Source organism: Ylistrum balloti, unplaced genomic scaffold (assembly GCF_031769215.1).
Source record: "Ylistrum balloti isolate Yb309-2 unplaced genomic scaffold, AGI_CSIRO_Ybal_v1 Utg369576, whole genome shotgun sequence".
NCBI classification, from domain to species: domain Eukaryota; kingdom Metazoa; phylum Mollusca; class Bivalvia; order Pectinida; family Pectinidae; genus Ylistrum; species Ylistrum balloti.
The window spans coordinates 89,048-110,692 of NW_026781869.1; the positions used below are offsets into that span (position 1 = coordinate 89,048).

At 36.0% G+C, this 21,645-nt stretch overlaps 1 protein-coding gene across 1 annotated transcript in view; it reads right to left on the reverse strand.

The window, feature by feature from the left end:
• Positions 1 to 21,645, reverse strand: part of LOC132565398 (uncharacterized) — a 168,809-nt gene that overhangs the window by 25,147 nt on the left and 122,017 nt on the right. Inside the window, exons 9-13 of the mRNA XM_060230040.1 lie at positions 7,665 to 7,834; positions 6,446 to 6,505; positions 5,827 to 6,011; positions 4,653 to 4,810; positions 3,343 to 3,521 (exon numbers count right to left, since the gene is read on the reverse strand). Coding sequence (XP_060086023.1) covers positions 3,343 to 3,521; positions 4,653 to 4,810; positions 5,827 to 6,011; positions 6,446 to 6,505; positions 7,665 to 7,834 — 752 coding nt within the window. The remainder of the gene's footprint in view (positions 1 to 3,342; positions 3,522 to 4,652; positions 4,811 to 5,826; positions 6,012 to 6,445; positions 6,506 to 7,664; positions 7,835 to 21,645) is intronic.

The following is a 21,645-nucleotide window of genomic DNA, read 5'->3' on the forward strand; positions in this document are numbered from 1 at the left end:
TATTGTTTTTGCAGGTTGCTAGATCATCCCTGTTGACATTTTTGGAACAGAAAGTTTCTTCGTCAACAAAAAACATGTTTTGCTTAATGCTCGTTCGTTTGTCTGTTCGTTCTGTTTTTGCATACCTTGTTTTCATTTGCGCACGTGACATTTCTTACTTGGAATTACCAAGGTTTACATGGTGGGTGTCGTCAATGAAGCTGAAGACATTTGTTCTTTCGGAACATACGGTCTTATTCTCCCTGTACTTTTACAGGAGTCTCCGTGTAAATCTTTTTTTTTTTTGGCAATATTTTGTCCTAGTTTTATCGAATTTGTGTTTGGATTATGATTATATTATCTTGTTGGGTATTTTCCTATTATCGTTTTTATTCACATTGGCACGAATAGGTTGTCGTTAATAGACATCTAGGGTAATTATGGATAATTTGTTCCCTGTTGATTTATAGGGACGACGCTAATTGATAGGAGGGGTTCCATTCTATGTTGCTACTGATGTATAAAGCCTTACTAATGTGTTTCATTTACTTTTATGTTCTAAACGAAGACGAATAACGAGATGTCTCAACAACAGCCAGCGAAAGACAATAGAAAAGCTATAGGACCACGATCTTGGTCTCTCTTAGACATCGTTGATTTCCTTGTGCGGTATGTTGTATAAGAAGAAACAATCTCATAATATTATTTTCGCCCTCCTATCACAAGTTTTTGCTCTATTCGCCCTTAAAAAGATAAAAAAAAATCTAATAATGAATCTCTTACTTGAAACTTTAACCATGTTATTTTCGCCTTATTAACAAAAAGGTAAAAGGGTTGAAAAATAATGTCCAAAGTTTCTCAGTAAAACGTATAAGTACTGATTATCATTTGTGAACGAATTTTGAAGGACCAATATATCCCTGGTTTGTGTCGTCGACGCAGCAAACGATACATTCCTGTTCGTATTAAAATGTCCTCGGTTCGACTAGTATTTTGACGGGAGTCTTCGTGTAAATCTTTCTTTTGTACATATTTTCCGCTTGCTCTATCAATTATGTTATCAACAGGGCGTTATAGTTTGGTTATATAAAACTTCGCTAAATATATGATACCAACAAGAAAAAAACATACGAAGATTTCATCAGATGCTTTGTCTGGTGTGTCAGAATAAAAAAAGTTGAGGAAAACTGGTCTGGTTTTACTCGTTACCATTTGTCGATATATCTTAAAACAAATACACTTAAATACACCGCAATAGAATCACCCTGTTACCTGATAAGGTCATCTGTTTCCTCAACAAAAGTGTAACACATTTTCAAGCAATTAATGACTACGTATTTAATTTCGGTGAACGTAAAATTGTATTGAAGGAGAAAGACGAGCCTGTAACACTCTGATTGATCGACCCTCTGTTGGATCTGCTGTTCATTGCAAAGTAAATGGCAACAGTGTCGATTAATATTGTTTCAATCACATAACGAAACGCTCGTTAATCCTTTTTAGAGTACAAGACAAAAGTGGTGTGATTCCGTCCTAACTTTACAAGATAGCGAAATACCGAATTACCATACTGCGGAGGCGATATATCAGCAAAGGTCTCGTGGAAGTGATATACCGGAACAAATGTTATTGAGACGATATACCAAATCATATGATGTGGAAATAGTAATTGTATATGCAATATAATGAAACAGATCGTGTGGGTGCAATATACAAGGACATATGCTGTAATAAACCGAGGTATGCACGTGATATAACCTCTTGTGAAAATGCGATAGATTGAAACACATAAACACATAATTACATGAAATGACATGCTGCTGTTACAATGTACCAGCAATGTACTCTAAATCACGTGTCTCTTTATATTGCCGTGTCAGATTTTCATCGTATCACCGAATTCTGAATTTAAAGTGAATGTATCTGTGAAATTCAAAATATATGTTCACAAATCAAATATGTCGATAAATAAAAAATATGAGTGTGAAGTTTCTGCATTAGCACAATCTTCGAGAAATGTGCCGCACTAGCACTATTGCAATGTATTCAACAATGAAAACTGCATGATACCATGAACACGTGGCGGTGATCCACATCTTACTAAAAGTGATGGACAAAAACTAAAACGGCTTGTCGGATATCACAGACAATGTCTAGATCGATCGAAACGCTATCTATACAGTAATATACAATTAACGTCAGAGGAAAATTAGAAAAAAAATGAAAGACAATTTTGACAGTTGCATGTACCAAGCATGTACAGGAGTCGCGTTTGTTTCTATTGATTTCGCGTGTCTGGTATGTGTAAGTATGGAGTGTACACTTTCCGCGTGCTCAGGATTACAACCCAATCACCAAATGAGTTTGAAATCATCAGAAGTAAAATAGAAGACAGGAACACAAAAGACATTTGACTGTAATGTTTGAAACCCGGCGTACGTTTTGTATTATGATTACTGCTGTTTATATGTTAATTAATTGATCGAAAGATCCTTGAAACAAATACATATTATACAAAAACAGAAAAATACCAACATGTCAACGCAAACATAATTCAAACAGAAATTCAATAAAACTAAGAAAAATATTAACAGAGGAAATATCAACACGAAGACTCCCATCATAGGAATCTTCGTCAATCAAAGTAAGTAATGTCACGTTCTCAAATGAGAACAAGGTATACAACAACGGAATCAAGACGCAAACGAATGAACATAAAACACGTCCACTTTCATATAACACAAAACATGGTTTAATTGTCAACACAATCACTATGACGACAGTAAAATTTCATCATAAATTTCATCGACATGCATCTCTGGAAACCCTGGTATACGAGTTTGTTCGTCCATGGACGACTTCTTGCACGACAATCGTGATAATGGGAACAGGTCCTTGAATATCAAATTCATTGCGACCTGTAAACTGCCTATTTCTGTTGTGATCTCGTACTAGTGAGTGTAACTAGACGTAAACATTTGCCTCTACATGCGGAAATTTCTATTGTTACTCTGTATTGGTGTCTGTGATTAGGCATTATCTTTATCAACGCAATTTTCAATGCTATGTTTGACTAGTCTTTGCTGTACACACGCTCATCTCGCTTATTGTTCCATTTTTGTCATGCGGCCACCGACGTTTTCCTTAAATTATTTCCCGTTTCCGTTTGTTTGTTGTATTGTAAATATCATCCTTTAACTGTAGCTGTTGTTATTATGTGAAACATATACCTTGTAGTTTAGTGCGATGATGATCATGGTGGAACAATTTCTATCTTTTATATGCTATTCACTGATTAGGGAACAAACATAAATGACATAACTGCCATTAGATAACTTTTTTCATCTCTGTTGAACTACCTACCTTCAACAGGTTGTTTCGTTGGGGATCCCGAGAAATGAAACCTTGGACGATCTGTAGAGGAAGTTTCCCATGAACATGAACCAATGTTTGTTTTGTCAAGGAGCACGAACCAGGCACTAGTGTTATCGCAGTCCATTTCCGGTCCAGAGACAAAAAACCTACGCCCTTCAGATGCTTGCCTACAATGACAATTAATAATTGACTTGCTTATTTTAAATAAATAAACGGGTGACGAAATTTACACATTTTGAATTTGATATTACAATCAATGGTAAATCGTCATTGTCTAACTATAACCTGCGTGTCCATCACAAGCAAGATGTTGCAGTTATGAATTGTTGGACATTCTCGGCATGCAAAGTTGGATATTGTCTATTATATTGTATGAATACATAGATCACAATACATTGATACAATAATTATCTTCAAATAAACACAGTACAATAGTGACCGGCAATTTAGATATAACTTTATTTACATAGAATATCATGCATTCGATATCTATATATTTTCTTGACAAGTACTTGATATGTTCAATACATTTTTGAGGCTATTATATTGAGCGCAATTATAATACTGAGCTTGTTGGCTCTATTTGTAAATAAACATTGAAGACATTTAAATTCCATTTTAGAATTGTCAACAGATATACCTCCTGTTATATACGCATAATCTTGTGAACAGTGAACAAAAACAAAACCCCGATATTTCTATATTTTTCTCGAAGACCAAGACACCAAACTGAAATTCTTTAATAAAGAATCGGAATATCGAAGATCAGTCATATTGAGATACCGATTCAATTAAAGAGAGTTTTTACTATCCGCAACGATGAATAATTTAGTTGTGCCTGAAACAAAATGGATAAACCGTATACATAACCAGAACAGAATTCAACGACAGTGTCTCCACTTTCATAACTGGCAGTAAAATCGTATTAAGTTACGACAGTATATGAAATATTCATTTACTTCTCCATTAATAGAGTGCAAACAGTGATATTGGTAATCTTTTACACTAAAACTTAGGATCTAATTGATAACACTCTCCTGCCATGCAATCAAGTAGACGAAGATGAAATGGCACCTATGAAAGGCAAAAACAGTCAATAATACCAAAGGGTTGTAATGTGTTCTATGTTCTGCGCCATAAGCAAGGGACATGAAAAAATAACTAGCAAAATACGGCTTCGGTAAGGAGTTAGAAAAAATAGAAAATATGATATATTAACATTATGTATTTATTACCATGTTTGTTAAAATGGTCATGACATTTATTAACATTATCGATGTTCAATGCTTCATACCCACCCCTGCATGCTACAAGTAGCTGGATCTCTGGTCAATAGGTCGTCGTAGCTGGTGTATAGAAGACGTTTACAGTCGAGCCAATTCTGCTGGTCCGCTGTAGTAGTGTCAAATACTGCGTAAGCCTTCTGTAAGCCTCCGACATAGAACGCCAGCTTTACCTATCATAAACGAAAGTTTTAGGACATAACTACAGGATCATCTTAACAGGATCAAGACCCTTTTAGAAACTGTTGAGATTTATACAATTCTGAAAGATGTTTGTTTATATTATAGACTATGATATACCATTTTGATATGTTGTGATGATATAAACCATTTAAGATTTTTAGCATTTGTCTTTTACCATTTAGCTTGTTTGATGTCATTTCCTTATTTTGGATCGCTGTGTTTCACCGGTTGATGGCCGTTACGAATGTAGTAATAATAACAATCAAGAAAATAAAAACTTGTCAACATAATCATAATACAAACTCAAATTCGTCAAAACTAGGGTAAAATATACAAAAAAGGTTAACACAGAGACTCCTTTAAGAGGACACTCGGCGTGCAATTATTTGGCGATAAAAGGTTTGTCACGTTTTCAAATGTGTACAACAACGAAATCAACAGGCAAACTAACGAGCATTCATAAAGTGCCGGCTTTTAATGTCATCAAACAAGGTTACACGACTTGAATTTCACCCTTAGCAGATATTTAACAATACTATCACAGTAAATTGTTGTATCAAAGAATATAAGTAATAAGGCCTATAGAATACATCAACAGGGGATTCCCCGGTATACTTGTATTTGCAACAACTTAAGCGTTGAACTATGTGTTTCATATTAAGCAGTTAAGTCAAAAACCAACAGTTTTGGTTATAAATAATAGATCCATACTTCGAAATTGTATGTTAGTGTATAAGATTGGTTCATATGAATCAAATAAAAGTGTGGCATTTCATTACTAGGTTTTGTCCGGAATGAAGCCGAAACCAAAAAAAGTGATTCGCCCCATACACGCTCCAACTCTTGAACTTTATTTTTTTACAACACCGAATATAGACACATGTCTTCACATATTTTAAAAGTGATGATGCTAGGTCTTTAGCAAACTATAATTAACCTAATGATAATCCTATTATCCTTGGTATGTTTAAGGGACGTTGTTTTACCTGTAATATACAAGACTTACCGCTCGGATGTTATGGTTGCTCCATGTATTAATCACTCCGGATTTGAAATTTGGTGTTCCAGGAAACGTGGAAATAGCGGCTTCTGATCCTTCATTGACAGTAACGTTAGCAGACCAAAGGTCAAACACAGAACTGGCAGATCCGAGGTCACTACCGGTAGATATCTTAAAGACTGGACGCCATCCTGAAAATCAGTGTAGAATTTGACAAACCTTCTAGAAAACAATCTTGCTTGAAAACATGATAATTCATCTATACATTTTAGCTTAAAGTTAGTGGAAAACGTTTATACGATGCTGACAGGTTTAGGTGACCCTCGTTGTTTTTTATTACACGTTCTTAAGTATATCCTTTCTGTTGTTAGGTAGCGTTCTTTTAATTTACCAAAACCTAGATATGATATACATGGTTTCATTCAGTGAATATTATAACGAAAATGATTAAAAAACATCCGTTTTAATTTCTGTTTAAATCATTAACAAATATATATAAAATATTTACTAATTGAAACAATCCACGCACATGTGTGGTTATATAGCATATTTTTCGGAAAGAATGTCCAATGTTTATAATAAGTTCACTGGTGCAAATTTCTTTTTTCAACTCTGGTATACTGACCATGCAGAAAGACTCCCATAACGTTTGCCTGTTTTACTTTGGCGGCATTAAACGACGACTCTGAAAAAAGGCCAAATATGAAAGCATCGATTTCATATACTTACGAAATGGAATTTTCCAAAAGACGCAAATGCGGACAGCTAAAAAATGTAATACTTTAAATACAGAAAAAACAAAAGCTGTATTTGCCAAATAAAGAAGAAAACATATATTGCTTGGTTATAGGGGCCTAAAGTGTTGAATTATAGAGGAAAAGAGGCAAAAGTGCAATTGCACATTAGTTTGCACAATATGTACTGAACTTTGTTGTGTAATAGTTCAAGTTTGATATATTTTTTATGAAAGGCAATGGTAACTTCGTTTAATGTACTCTAAGATATCCCACTGGAATCATCTCTAATGTAATTTAGGGCTACTCATGTAAAAATCGATCGAAGCTGAATAGCAACATCTACTTTTTATTTAAATGTAGAATAATATTTGTCAGAACAAAATTATAATTTTTTGTACATTTGTCCTAATCTCGAAACTTGCAAGAAGACATTTTTCATGTTAAGACAACAATTAGATATAAAAGTACATTCGGTGCTTCCGGACTTCATGTTGACATGATCGTTTTTAAATTTATACATTTACCAATTGGAATATCAACGAATTTTAGAGGGAAATAGTATGGCATAAAAGTCACAAAAGTGAATATCACCTTATGTTGAAAATGTAGAAAAAAGACTACTAATGAAAACACAACCGGAGCACATTATATGGACTTAACTTTTAGTAAGATTGATGAGTTACCATAGAAATAATTATAAAACAATACATTATACATCATTTTGATGTACAATGTGCATATATATTTGAAATTCAGTGCAATTTATGTACCGGGGAAAACCAAATTAAATAGAAATGGACATCGCTATCCTGATTTTATTCATAGATTGATAGATTTATTGACATATGTTAACGATAAGTTATTCTATGCTCAATATCTCACATATTAATATCAATTTCATTTCTCTATGTGGAAAATCTGAAGATCCTGACTGTTTCGAGACGTTCAGAATATAACAGACGTTATGTAAACGCTTACATCCGAGCCAACAAGAGTGATTAGTATAAGTTGACATAACTTGTTTCGCAATTGTTGTAAAATAAATAAAGTTTATATTTATATATATATGTAAACGAAACTGACACTGTGTCTTGTACACTCTTTTACCTCTTTCAAATTGTACGGCCACTGGTTCCTGACTGTACAAAAACCCAGACTGGTAGTCCCATGCGCATGTCTGCGTCCTGTTATCGTCATCAAGAACCATCATCCAAGCTGTGTCATCAGCACATGTTGGACCGGAAGTCTTGTGGATCTGCCAACGTCGTATACCATCACTGTGAAAATAGGCGGATGCGATGAAACAAATCACTTGAAAACAACAACATTTGTTAGAAATTAAAACATTTTTATATAAGAAATTTGGATTAAGAGTTAACGATGTGTCTTTTCAGACTCCTTTCATCGAAAAGGATAGAAGTAGAGGGTTCATGAAGTGTCCGAGGGGAGACAGAACAGAGATAGAGTGTAAACACTGTGTCAGTGGGGAGACAGGACAGAGATAGATCGTCAACCATGTCGCCAAGAGGAGACAGGCTAGAGATAGAGGGTAACAATGTGTTAGAGAGGAAACAGGACAGGGATAGTGTAAACAATGTGTCAATGAGGAGACAGGACAGAGATAGAGGGTAAACAATGTGTCAGTGAGGAGACAGGACAGAGATAGAGGGTAAACAATGTGTCAGTGAGGAGACAGGACAGAGATAGAGGGTCAAACGTGGCCGAGAGGAGACAGGCTAGAGATAGAGGGTTAACAATGTGTTAGAGAGGAAACAGGACAGAGATAGTGTGAACAATGTGTCAGTGAGGAGACAGGACAGAGATAGAGGGTCAACCATGTGGCCGAGAGGAGACAGGCTAGAATAGAGGGTCAACAATGTTTCAGATAGACGACAGAACAGAGATAAAGGGTTAACAGTATTTTCAAAATATGATTGATTCAATGTGATTTTCTCACCATCGTGAATATATGGTTTAAGTATATCAACGTCTTAACTGAGACGTAACTGCAGGGTGGAATATTTGGCATTTGTCATAAACAGACATTTACGAAAGCTGTTAAGGTAAATCTTCATTTCATTCTGCATTTTCAAAACAACTTCTTGACATAATTGTATATTAGTGATGTTTACTAAACACGACATGAATGTTTTCATTAGTCTCCCCCAAGAACTAATATATGTTTTAGATCGCCTTTATTCAACACTGTTCAGATATTCACAAACACCTGTCATTGGAGGTGAAATGCACTTCTGAGAATGCAACTCACTGTTATGTGTCTCTTATACCTGACATCACTGCGAGGCACAGACAGATATACGGCAACTGAATCGCCAGGACGCAGGAAAGAGACGCTCCATGTAAAGTTGACTTTATGACGGGGTAGGCAGACATCCTAATTAGCTCCCTGGTGTAACAATTTTTAGGTTATTCGCTGGTTGGCGTGTACAATGAAATAGCTCCGTCTTTCCTATCAAATTGATATCATTATTTAGCTACAAAGTAACCTTATTCTAAAAACCTAATATGTTGGCTTGGGGATTGTTTTGCCTAGGGAAAAGAGTTCTACATGTCATGTGCGTGAACAAGTGAAAACCGCCAATATACAGCCAGCTAATAATATCATGTTAGAACCACACGATTCCCGCATCGTTTACCGTTATATATATAGATAAGATATATTTTATAAAAATAATAATTTGCTTAATAAAAGAACGCAAATGACGTCCGCAAGACAAAAGGTAAGTAGCGGAAAATATATGTAAGAAATGTCATAAGCATGATAAATAACACGAACTATCAAGTAACGCCGAGTAGTGGAGATTCACAGGTAGCATCAGAATTATCAATCATATAGAATGAAACTGCAGGAGAAAGAGGGTCGGTAAAAATTACTGATCAACTCTCAATAAAACTTTAATAATAGCCTAGCATGAAACTCATGTATTGTAAACGAACAAGAAGGGATACGTTTGTAAAGATATCATCCAAAAACACGGAAGCGATACATCCACGAGGACAGGTCTCAATAAGACAGCACGTGTATAAACCTATGAATGTAACACAAGTCAAACAAGAATTTCACCCAAAAAAACAAAGTCATACCACATTTACCATAGTACGAAGACAAGACCTCAGTGTTTGTAGTAAATGACTGCAAGCTTTAAACTACTATAAGAAGTATCTAAAATACATACGTTCTACAAAGTCCAAGTGAGTGATTCAGCACTTAAAGAAAACAGATAGGACCAGTGAATGATTTGCAATAGCTGCATGGAGAATTGTTGGAACGTAACATAACAGAAAATGTCAGGAAAGAGCTGCACCTGCCTAATTCAGGAATCGAACCTGGGTGTCTATCAGTGAAATGACAGAGAATGTATATCACATTACGCGTAAGTCACATCGGGCAAATTTATATAGCCGAGATACAGGGATGCGTTTTTACCGGTCTTATGCGGAATAACCATATCATTGTTTGTTCAGTGCAAACCGTTCTCAGTGACCAGAAGCCGAAGATGATAATTTATCTTGAGGGTACAATAAGTGGAGCATTTTATGAGTTTGTAGTCTGCAACAGTTTTTATTATACTGATGTGAATCTAATCCTTACACATAGTGGTTGTCTTAGGGAATGTACCTGGTCGAAGCCAAGGCGCACGAGACGCAACGCTCATACTGGAATTGTTTTATGACACTGATACGAACCACAGACGATTTCAAACAGAAATTCTCCCAAACTATAATTTCGAACCTATTCCCTTATTGTCGTCTGCACTAATCGATCGATAGCTACACACTTATGTGTCAAGGTCGAGTATTAACCCCGCCAACCTATCGACGGACCCTTTCGTTTTCATATGGGCGCCACGATTACATTACGTCATCTCAGCATTTGTTTTGGCCAACAGAAATATATCTCTACTATTCATATACGAAAAAAATTATCAACACTAATTAACGAATAATGAAATGTAACTAATTTTGCGAACAATCGAGGAAGATATATTTAAATGCGAAAATTAACGCAGAAGAATTGAAGAATATCTACTAGGATTGGTTCTATTTACAAAAGTACGAATGTTATTAAAGTATTTGTTGTAATGATTTTACTGTCTAGCCTCTCTAGATGATTATTACAGACCATTCTGATATCAACTGAGATAATATACAAGTAATACACTATTGGGAAGAAAACACATTACGATCATGGAGAGAATGCATTAGAAGAAGACTGCCATGTAGGACACATTGAGTAATCTGCCTGGTTCCGTCATACCACATGTAGTACAACATACAGAGGGACGTTAAGCTTTATCAGCTTGATTTAGTTTTAGATCGGAAATGAAGACATAAGATATGATGATATTAGAAATAAATAAATTTTACATCCATCCATTTATGCATGAATATATCTGTCCAAAATAACTTTCTGGATATTTGAGGAGGTCTAAACCTTGAAAGACTCTTGCCTTTATTGCTTAATGTCTATTACATCATTGTTTTAAATACAAATCTGGCATGAATTTTGAATTTAAAGAAAGCCTGCAGGAATTAAGATCGTCTCGCGTTTGAAGGAGCATGGTGACTGCGATCATTTAGTTTTAAACTGCCTTATTTTATCAATCATTAGCCTCAATCGATATGACATTTACAATTAGAATAGTTTTCTGTCTCTGAATGTCTGCCAGTATAAGAGCGTCCTTGAGTGGACATTGCCTCCATATGCATTAGCTGCATCGAGGACGCCAAACCCGTAAAAAATAAACAAATAAACAAACAACGTTTGCTGCATTTAAGACATTGCCGGAATATTTAAAGCATCAATTCGGCATCATTTAGAAAGATCGATGTCAGTATTGTCAAACTAGAATGAGACAACTGAAGAGTCGTCCAGCAATGTCACGTTTGCTTCGTGTTTCGCTCTAGCGTATTGCTGTAGAACCACGGGTCTTCAATGGTAATCACATAATTCAATTTTGAAATTTGTGAGATACGGGTCCAAAGCACTCCGTTTACATATACATGTATGATGCCAGTTATTACAATAAAAAATATCATTGTTGTACACGTTTAAGACCAATACGAAATACGAATAAATTTGACTGGCTATTAGCATAAATATACATTATTGTCAAAGGAAATTCCAAGTATGCGACACACTGCACCATCCATTCAGTTTTCAAGAAGTACATATCAAATTGTGTGGTTTTCTTTGTCATAGTCATTTTCCTTTAACATGAATTTGCAAAAATGTTGAAATTACATTAATAGGTATAAAACTGTTTTCAGGTTGAGTTATATTCGACATGTAAACCTTGAAAACAAAACAGCACGATTCCTTATATCAACATGAATTACAATTTGCTATTAAACACATGGAGAAAGGGTGAGTTACGATTACTCAAAGGAAATGGTGTAATAAAAATATGTCGATGAGAACAGAAGGATATCAACTAAAATGTAAAATAATTTTGCATGAGCACGTAGGAACGTTTTATATCTGCTGCCGGTGTGGAATAATGATCATGTTACAGAAATCAGATAAATCATATCTCGATTAAAGCTGTGGTAATGATTTTGTAAACACAAGAGGGCACATTTCCTTTACAATGCCATTGGTAGCTATTCTTCCGCAGTAATTGTGTGTTCAACATTTCCAATGTATTTTATCTTGAATATGCCCAGAGACAGACTGTTGACGAGGTGGTGATTGACACAGAGTAGTTCATTTTAGAATATCTTCATGTTTAATGACTAAACTGCGTAAACAGCAACGAGAAAGACATCTGATTGTCAAGTGATAACGATGAACGTAATGGAGACAATTCCTCTTGAACAAGTCGTATCCTATAATGCAGAGTCTCCGATCATTTTTTTCTCTCACGTTCACTGATAAACGACGACTTCCTTTCACAACACAACACCACCAATAACAATATATCGTACGTAATACATAATGCAATTCAATCCTTATATTGCATGTTTCTAGTTAGTCTCGGAAACATGTTTTTGATATATCAAAGTCTAGTAATGTTATATTTGAAATACGTGTTTTTAGATATACTTTTTACATTTCATATACAACCATTTTGATGCACTGCAAATAAAGATATGCATACGATCATTTTCCTTCCGTTCTATTTTGTGAGATAATGATACCCTTTAAATTGTTCTACGTTGTTGTGTTCAGTCAACCATACGCGCGGGGGCACTTTTCTCCGCGTATACACGCCTTTCAAAGGCTAAGTTATGCTGAGCATGGAGTTTTTCAAGCTGTCTGGAAAAAAAAACAAATCTGTATCTGTGTTTTATTTAGTATGGCTCAAAGACAATCCAGACAACCGTTAAATAACTGTGAAATGGATGGGGACATCGGAATGCTGTAAGCTATCTTTCCAAAAAGATCAGGTTGCAGCAGACCTTGAGGTGTCTCAAAGTGTGATGTCAAGAATGTGGAATCGTTTTCAGACTAACGAAAACCATTTCAGGTGTCATGATAGAGGTCGTGCTAGAACGAAGACCGCTTTTTGCTCATACAAGCTACCCCAGCCTTACGAAATGAACGCAATTTTTCCATGCGAAGCCTCTCAGATAGCTAGGAATCGTATTCACCGATGATGGTGTAAGATCACGTAGACAAACAATAAGAGTTCCATTGACTGTTAAAAACCTTTAAGGATGGGTTAATATAATGTTTTCAAGACGTGGGCTCTTCGGGAATAATAACTGACTATCTTTTTTACACCGACGTACAGAAGCTCTCCTGACCTCACCGACAGATGCTAAGGGATTTGGAGGCAAACAGTGGAGATATTCCAGGCAGGTAACATTGAGATAATGACTGATATTTTGTGAAAACAGCCTACCTCCATATTGTCCAGAAACCCTTATGGCCCGGACATAAAGCGATGAAAACTTTAATGGCTATGTCAGACCCTACGCTAAAGTTATTGGCTCAGACGATGTATCTAGGCAATATAAAACATCGGTGACTGGGCACAATAGTGAGCAAGATGCTATTCAATTAATGGGTTGACCAGTCAACTTGCCTGATCTAAATTCCATCGAGTATGTCTGTGACGTGCTGCAAACAGCTCTCTCTCTGCCACAAATGTTCGGCCAAGGCCGAAGCATCAGTGATAAGATATCACTGAAAACTAGATACGCAGTCTTACTCGAGGTATGCACATTTGTTGTGCAGCTGCAATTGATGAGTACGGCCGTCACAATCGAGACTTAAACACTTTATTCAAAATAAGTTTTGTTCACATATTTTCTTTCAGTAAATGCACTGTCGTTATCATTTTGAAAGGTTATCTTTTTCATTGGCTCATTTAGCAGTTGTAATTACCATTTGAGAAATTTTTGTATGCTGATGAATTAAAATTATAAAAACAAAACAATGTTCTTTTCAAAGGCAATGGCGGTAAAGACTAGAAAAGATATGAAACAACTCTAATCAAGAATAGTTATATTCAATCCTTGATTATCTTTTTAAAAGATACTACCTAGAAATACCAGCGGGCGAATCGCACCCTTTAATTAAAAGTAGATACAATATGTAAATGAATTGAATTGTGTCATACATTCGTTACGTTCGTCTAGAAATACTGAGGGTTTACACCCTGCTGTAATCGCAGGAAGCGTTTCAGATATTTTACACAGGAACATAAAACATACTTTTACAACCACACGTTTCGTTCTACAGTTCACCTATCAACCTTGAGAAGCAAATAGGTTTTGATTTTATATCGAAGGGATAATGGTGCTATTCTGCTTACAGCACTGAGGCTATGGAGTTTTCTTTAATTCTTGAAGTAACCTGCCATCATACACACTTTTCAGACGAGGTAGTGTTCTCCAGTAACCCTATCACATTTACAACTAAAAATAAAACCGAACAATTTCAACTTGACAGTGTTGAGGAGGACGGGTAATTTGTTTTCGACTATAAATAATCCAAAACATTTACCACAACGGATGACGTGCATTCCGACGGCTCTTTTCCCGGTATTGTTGTCGAAACCTTGAACCTGAATAATTTATCTCTGCTGTGTGATGAACTTTGATCGCTTCTAAAACCGTCAACGTAAACTGTTTCCATTGGTTTTTACTTCAATTCAAACTTGTCTGTGGAAATTCACGTCTTGTGGACGAATTTTATCGACAAACTTGATATTTTAGTCGTTTTTTCTCATTTTAATTACAGAATTGTTTTTATTCTTCGTATCATCTAAATTCCAAATTACTCCGTCTGGTAAAATCATTACTTTATGTTAGTTAAATATTACTTGGTCATTTTTACCAGGAATCCATTGACGAATGAATAATTATCAAACACTCTTATAAACACATCTTTCTTCCATCACCTCGTGTAATGAATGGAAATACACTATAGACGGGAGCATGCATTTCCGAAAGTGAAGCCTGTCATTTGTGACAAATATTCCAATACGTATCATTGAGAGCAAACATGCGACAGACAGTTATATGTAAATCAGGCAACCTTTTGTATATTAGATTTAATATACTGAAATCGTACAATTGAAATGCTTCATTATTATTCATTTGAACTATTCATTATCATCCAATCAAACAGTCATTGACAATCACAAACCAAGCTCCCAATGCTAAATTGAGGGTGAATCCCATGTGTATCTTGTGCGATAATAGCAGCTGAAATATATTTCCTTATACAAATGTACCATATTCAGACTACAATAATATACATATTCACTTCCTACTCGTTTTATTTAGAACAGAAAAAAAGTCAATATGATCAGTGGTAATCGCTTGTAAAAAAAGTAGTTCCGTCCCTCAGGAGATGTAATACGTATGCAAAAATTCACAATTGTGAAAGACATTATCACGTTAAATACGTCACTGTAATCTATAATTATTATACAATTATATAATTTTATATAATTGTCAATTATTTTAAGCGATGAGTTATAACATGTTTATTGATTATATCAAAAACACCATCACGACTGTTAATTTGTATCCTAGGGTATAACTCCTTTTAGTTTCCTTACAATCATTAAAAAAGTAAAATAGTTTTTCAAGCTAAAAACTCTCAAACGAACAATCGACAAAAGGCAAACGAATTGTCACAAATCGGACAAGTCTATCATAGTGCCTCGCTGTGCATTGGGAATCGAAACATTCGTTCTGGCTGACTTTTGAAAAGAGGGTATTTATTTCTGGCTTAATTACATACGAAACTACTGCAATATTGATCTACTGTCCCCACCTTCACAGCCAACGGCTTCACGAATACTTCGCCTTTGTATCTTTTGGCAGGACATATTAGCGCTTTGTTAGAACTCCATGACTGTCTCGGGATATATATATATGTGTCGAGGTCAAGTATGGAGGAACGTGTTGGTCACGTGCATGTTTCTGCTAGACTGAGAGTGTGACCTTTCTGGGTTTTGCTACTTAGCTGTATCGTTATAATATACATGTGATTGTATGTACGCAAATCTCCGTCGTCTTTTAAATATGATCGGTGCAACTGACTTGACAGCAGATTTTGGACACCGCATACAATCTACTTTTGAAATTTCCTTCGGAAATAAAAGTTAGCATTCTACCGCTACTGCTTGTCACTGTTAGTATTTATGGTACTTAGGCACTATCATATTCAAGATCACGGCCTCTAACATTTATCTTACCCTACACTCTTAAGGAACATCATAACATTTTTTCTACTTTTTTTACAAATTGCACAGGCATATTGTTTACATCCTCAAAAATACTACGATGTTGTTTACTATTTTAGTTATCGAGTTTAACTCCCTCGAAACAGTGTCATATGAAGTCGTGAAATTATCTCAATGTTATAAGTGTATCTCAAATGGCCAGTTCAACAACTCACTTTGTTCGGCAAACCCCTCAGCGCCGAGAATAGTTTAAAACAAATTTCAGTGATAAACCGTGAGATACTGTAAACATGAATATTGTGGAATGGAATCTGTGAACATCGTGAGGAACGCAATAAATCGTTAAATCATAAATCGTATTCAGTATACATATTTTGAAATATTTCTAATTTCACCCCTTCAGGTGCCCCCATTAGACGTACAATGCACGTTTATTCTGTCAGCCTTGATTTTCTAAGCACTACGCCAAATGTTTTCTCCGTAATTTCATTTTACTTTCTGACTTTATTTGCTATTCCCTAAGCTACCTTTGCATCATTAGACACACTTTTGTTTGTGGTTGATAAAGACTGGATAACCATCTTCAAACGTGGGCGTTCACTGTAAAAGCACATTTGTTTCAGAAATCTGGTGTGTTGTGTACATAGATGCCGCAAAAACGGGTATTCTTCTTATTATATTTAACACATTTGAGAAATCGATAGATACTCTTTCTATATCCAATAGAATACCTTAGCATGTTGTCGTTTTAAATCTTTTCTTACAACATAGCAGCCGGAATCATTCCAACCATAGCTGTAACGCAATGATTTTGATTACAATTGGACTATCCTTTTCTAGATATAGCAGCAATGCTTCCCCAACATACGTGTAAGGAGTTGCGGTTGATATACACAACCTTGATTGTAGTAGCATGAATTCCATGAACGATGTCCTCTGATAGAGACATACAAAGCGCAGCTATTTTCCATCAATAGGTTAATTGAACTTATGTTTTACACTCTGGTAGACCTGTCTGAAAGACAGTGATGTTCCTTATTTTGTGATGAACCCGGGAAAAACCCACGTGGTTGTTCAAATGTCTAATACCTATTTACTTCCGTGCCCTGATGACCAGGTGAAAGGCGAGTGGGTTGCACATGCCATCCCATCTCCCTGAGACTTAGTTCAGTGACGATCCTATTGAAAAATAATTCTCTATTCCATCGCGATTTAAGTTAGATACAATGTTTGTTCGATAACAAACAGTACGCCTTCTGCTGTCAACCTCGTTTTCATTTGTGAAGGCAACGCTACTCACTTTGATTGAACAAACTTCATTTACATGCCGGGTGTTGTCGATAAAGCAAAGGGCGCTTACTCTTCAGAACGTTATGTCCTGGTCTTAATCTCATTGTACTTGTGCGATGATCCCCGTTACACGATCATCAATTTTGAGTTTATTCCGAAATTTTGTTGTTTATGATACAATCATAATTTATGTTAATTTTCACTCTATTGCGTCTTGACCGAGTTTAGCTATCCCTGTTTCAGCAATTATTCTGCGCTTAATATTCATCTTAAACGAGTAAGCGGTAAGGATTACTTAATGTGTAAATAATAAGCCAATCGAGTGTGATGGCAGTATCAACGTGTCCTTCGAGGACCCCAACAGCAGTGAATTTCGTCGTAATACGCTGTATACTGTTGTGAAGAATTAAAACCCCAGACAAAGACTTCCGATTTATCATTATGTATACCTTAAAAGGCGAACACATCCGACATACATCGATTTACTGAACGCCAGGGAACATATCAGAAAAAAAAAGTTTCGACAAAAATTATAAATAAAATATTTCTAAGATAGTCGAACATGACTAAAATAGGGAACATGTTAAACAAATAGACCCGTCCAATAAAGAGAAGTTCAACAAACAGAATGAGGATTATCTGACAAAATGTGACGCATCTAACAGGAAGGGTCCTTCACGCTGAAGGAATTTCCCGCATTCTAAAATGCCGTTGCTTAATTTAGCTGAAAGTCTGTCTAAGTTAGTGCCATATTACTACTAAATAACAGCGTGAAAGCATTGATATGAAAACAATATGTCAGTGTATCCTTGTGATATTGGATTCAAATATAACACCAGTAAATTGCGGTTTGTGTGGTCCTTGAAGCCATATCTACCTAAAAAGAAGGAACAATATCTGTGTTAAGCGTTGTAATGTAGATCCTTGTTCTGGAACAGACCCATATTCGATTTATAAGAACAAGAACCGCCAGTGCGCTGCGGACATCAAACTCGGGGCACAGATACGCTGCGACAGGACTAGGGTTCCAAACTAATAGGAAAAGCATCAAACGGACGTGGGTCGTGTCTAATTACAATCTCAGATCCGGACATTACAAATACGGATCAGGAATAATCTACTATTAGAAACGGATTACAGATCGCCATAAATCTAGCATGTTGTAGGGATATAAATGCGTCCTAACGCTATCCCCTGTCAGCGCACCAAGGCCGCCTGTCGGAGCTGGCTCGTGTTTTGATCAGCAAACTATTATGGGATAATTCTACAGGCACTAAATGGTCGCAATGCTGTACAGTGGCAACAGACAGACACGAAGAAATGTTTGTAAACGTCTCATAATGGCATTTAATAGAATAGTTATAGACATGTCCATATTCTGCTACTTTGTCCCAGTTGGACATTTTGTCAAACATAATACAAATATTGTTGTATTTATACACCAGGTATTACATAAGGGTAAGGTAAAATGAAACGTTATTTTGTCGTCTGGTCTGTACACATATCCCACGAGGAATAGGACCTTACTTTGATGGAAGGTTTGAGTTTCTCAAAATTGCTCTCTCATCATTTTGTTGTTGATAAATGCGGTTTGATGTCAAATCGTGTATATAACATTAGTGTGTAATTGATTATCATTATCAGGGCTGTGCATGTATTCACTACATGTCCTGCCATTATATGTATAATTGACAAGAGAGATATCTTGATATCTGCGTCAAAAAAAACTATCCTCAAAGACGAAAATTAAATTGATGTTAACCATGCTCTGCGCATTTGTATGTGTCCAAGCGCCAACATTTCCCGGAACATTGTCTTCGGGTTGATAGTGCGAATAAAATAGAAGTTCTTATCACACAATCACTACTACTAGTAGATGTGATGTCCTAAATAAATAGCAGCATCCCACGTGGCCACGGTAATCAAATGCGTGACCATGGTGACCACTCATTTGATTCAAGTGCATGTATATAAGTGAAATAGGACAAAGGAAACATCTCAGAACACAGTGTTACCAAGGTAACATTCCAGGTGACAGCATGTCATTTAACAAGGTTACCTCAAAGGTAATGAGTGACAGATTAGGTTAAAAAAGAAACTCAAAAGTGGCGTGTTGTTTCTGCTAAACCGACATGTTCAATGCTCATTGTAGTTTGTAGTCTAGTCTGTAAATACCGTGTTCATAACAATGAAGAGAACACGCCCTATAATGCATTAGTCCAATGCACACGCTGGGTCTCTTCCGACAAGAGCCATTTTATTGTATAGTGGGGAAATTTCAAGCACTTCTACCAAAATACTTTATGGTTTAGAAAGCCAGATTAGTGACGTCTTTCACTGATTTTAACGCCCTCTGGCGGAAATTAACATGGTAATTATTCAGCTCGTGACAGCTGTAATGGGACGCTCCGCCTACGTGCTCTCATCTAATGTTATCCGGAACCTTTGATTGACTGCGCTAACATGTTTATTGCTCGTAAGTAATCTAACACGATCTATCACGGGATTCTGTTTAATCAAAATTTGTATATTCACCTTGTGTACAACCAAAAACACATTGGCTTAGTATCAGACATTTCCCGTTCCTAAATAAAAGCGTATCATGTTTCAGAGAAGTCAAACCTCCTTGTCATACTTGCTGACACATGGGGGATTTGATGTGTTTTACAATGATTTTGTTCCCGAATTAAAGATTCATCAGATGACACCACAATACATTGATCAGCGGTATATTTCTCTAGACGGTTTCGGGAAATAGTTCTGTAGTGGGAAGTCTATCAAAATGATAAAAAACCAACGTCTAGAAAATATACATGTAAATGCAAGAAGAAATAATAAAGAGAGCATGGTGACTCGCTATTACATATTCCTGCAAACTTCTACAACTGTCAATACTAATGACAGTGTTCTATCATACATATACACTTACCAGTATACACGGCTTGTGCACACGTACCACGTGACGGAACCTACGCTAAGTGGTAGACGGTTTTGATGGGAAGTAGATTGACTACCGTGATGGTACAATGTACATATATATATGATTCTACTGTGTACCAACATTTTCTAGGAAACAGTGGCGTGTTATGTTGCCTGCCTCGTGTCGGGACAAACACACACTGTAATTGCTTAATTGTTCTGTTCGAAAACGAAAAATGCGTTTTAGAAGTTGTGACGACTGCAGTCTTGTTGGTCTTCACAACGATGTTGTGACATGATCAAATGTGTTAATTACAATATATATATCGATTCTCGTTATTCTTGTGTTCTGATAGTTGCTGGTTTTATCCACTTTCTATAAAATCACTTCAATACCGTGACATACGTACATATGGGAAACTAATATACGATTTAGATGTTACCAACATACTCGACATGGCATATCAGGGAACCAGATAATAAAACCGAATATATTGTAGATTTGTGTAATGAAATGAAAGATATCGTTCTAACGATGTTATTGAGTACACTGACACGCTGATATTCAAGGTTAAATGCAGCTGACGTCAAGATCACGTGATTTTGACGATATATCCTGGTATTTAATTGCGATTCCAATTTACCCACTTTATTTGGAGTTTTCTTAGTTATGCCGTTTTTGCAAATCCCCTAGTTTTGCTATCATCAGTGAACAAAGACACATTTAATATGTTTTAAATACACAATTACAACACATGGAACCACAAAACAGCATAAAGTAAGAAATGTACCACTTCATCAATAATCATAGTTACAAGGAATACGGGATGGTGTGATTGTCAGGAAATTCGGTTTTCCTGAAACTCTTGACGATGGGATCATCTGTATACCAGGACAAATTCCATTTAACGCAGTTACCACGTTCTTGAGTAGTTTGGAACAAAATATAAAACTCTCAACAATACCGTACCTGCTATAACATCCCAGTGTATTAGATAATTCTACGTTTGAAATTCAATCGTGAAACTTTGTTCGTCTTTGGGTGTATGGATCATTTAATCAAAACAAAGTTAAGTATTCATATTAGTTCACACACCATATTAAGTCTTAGCTAGTTGCGAGTATGGTTTGTTCCGATTTGTAATCATGGATGTCTGAACATGATTGCAGACAAATCGAACACAGCTTCGTTCGGTCACTGGTCTCATAAC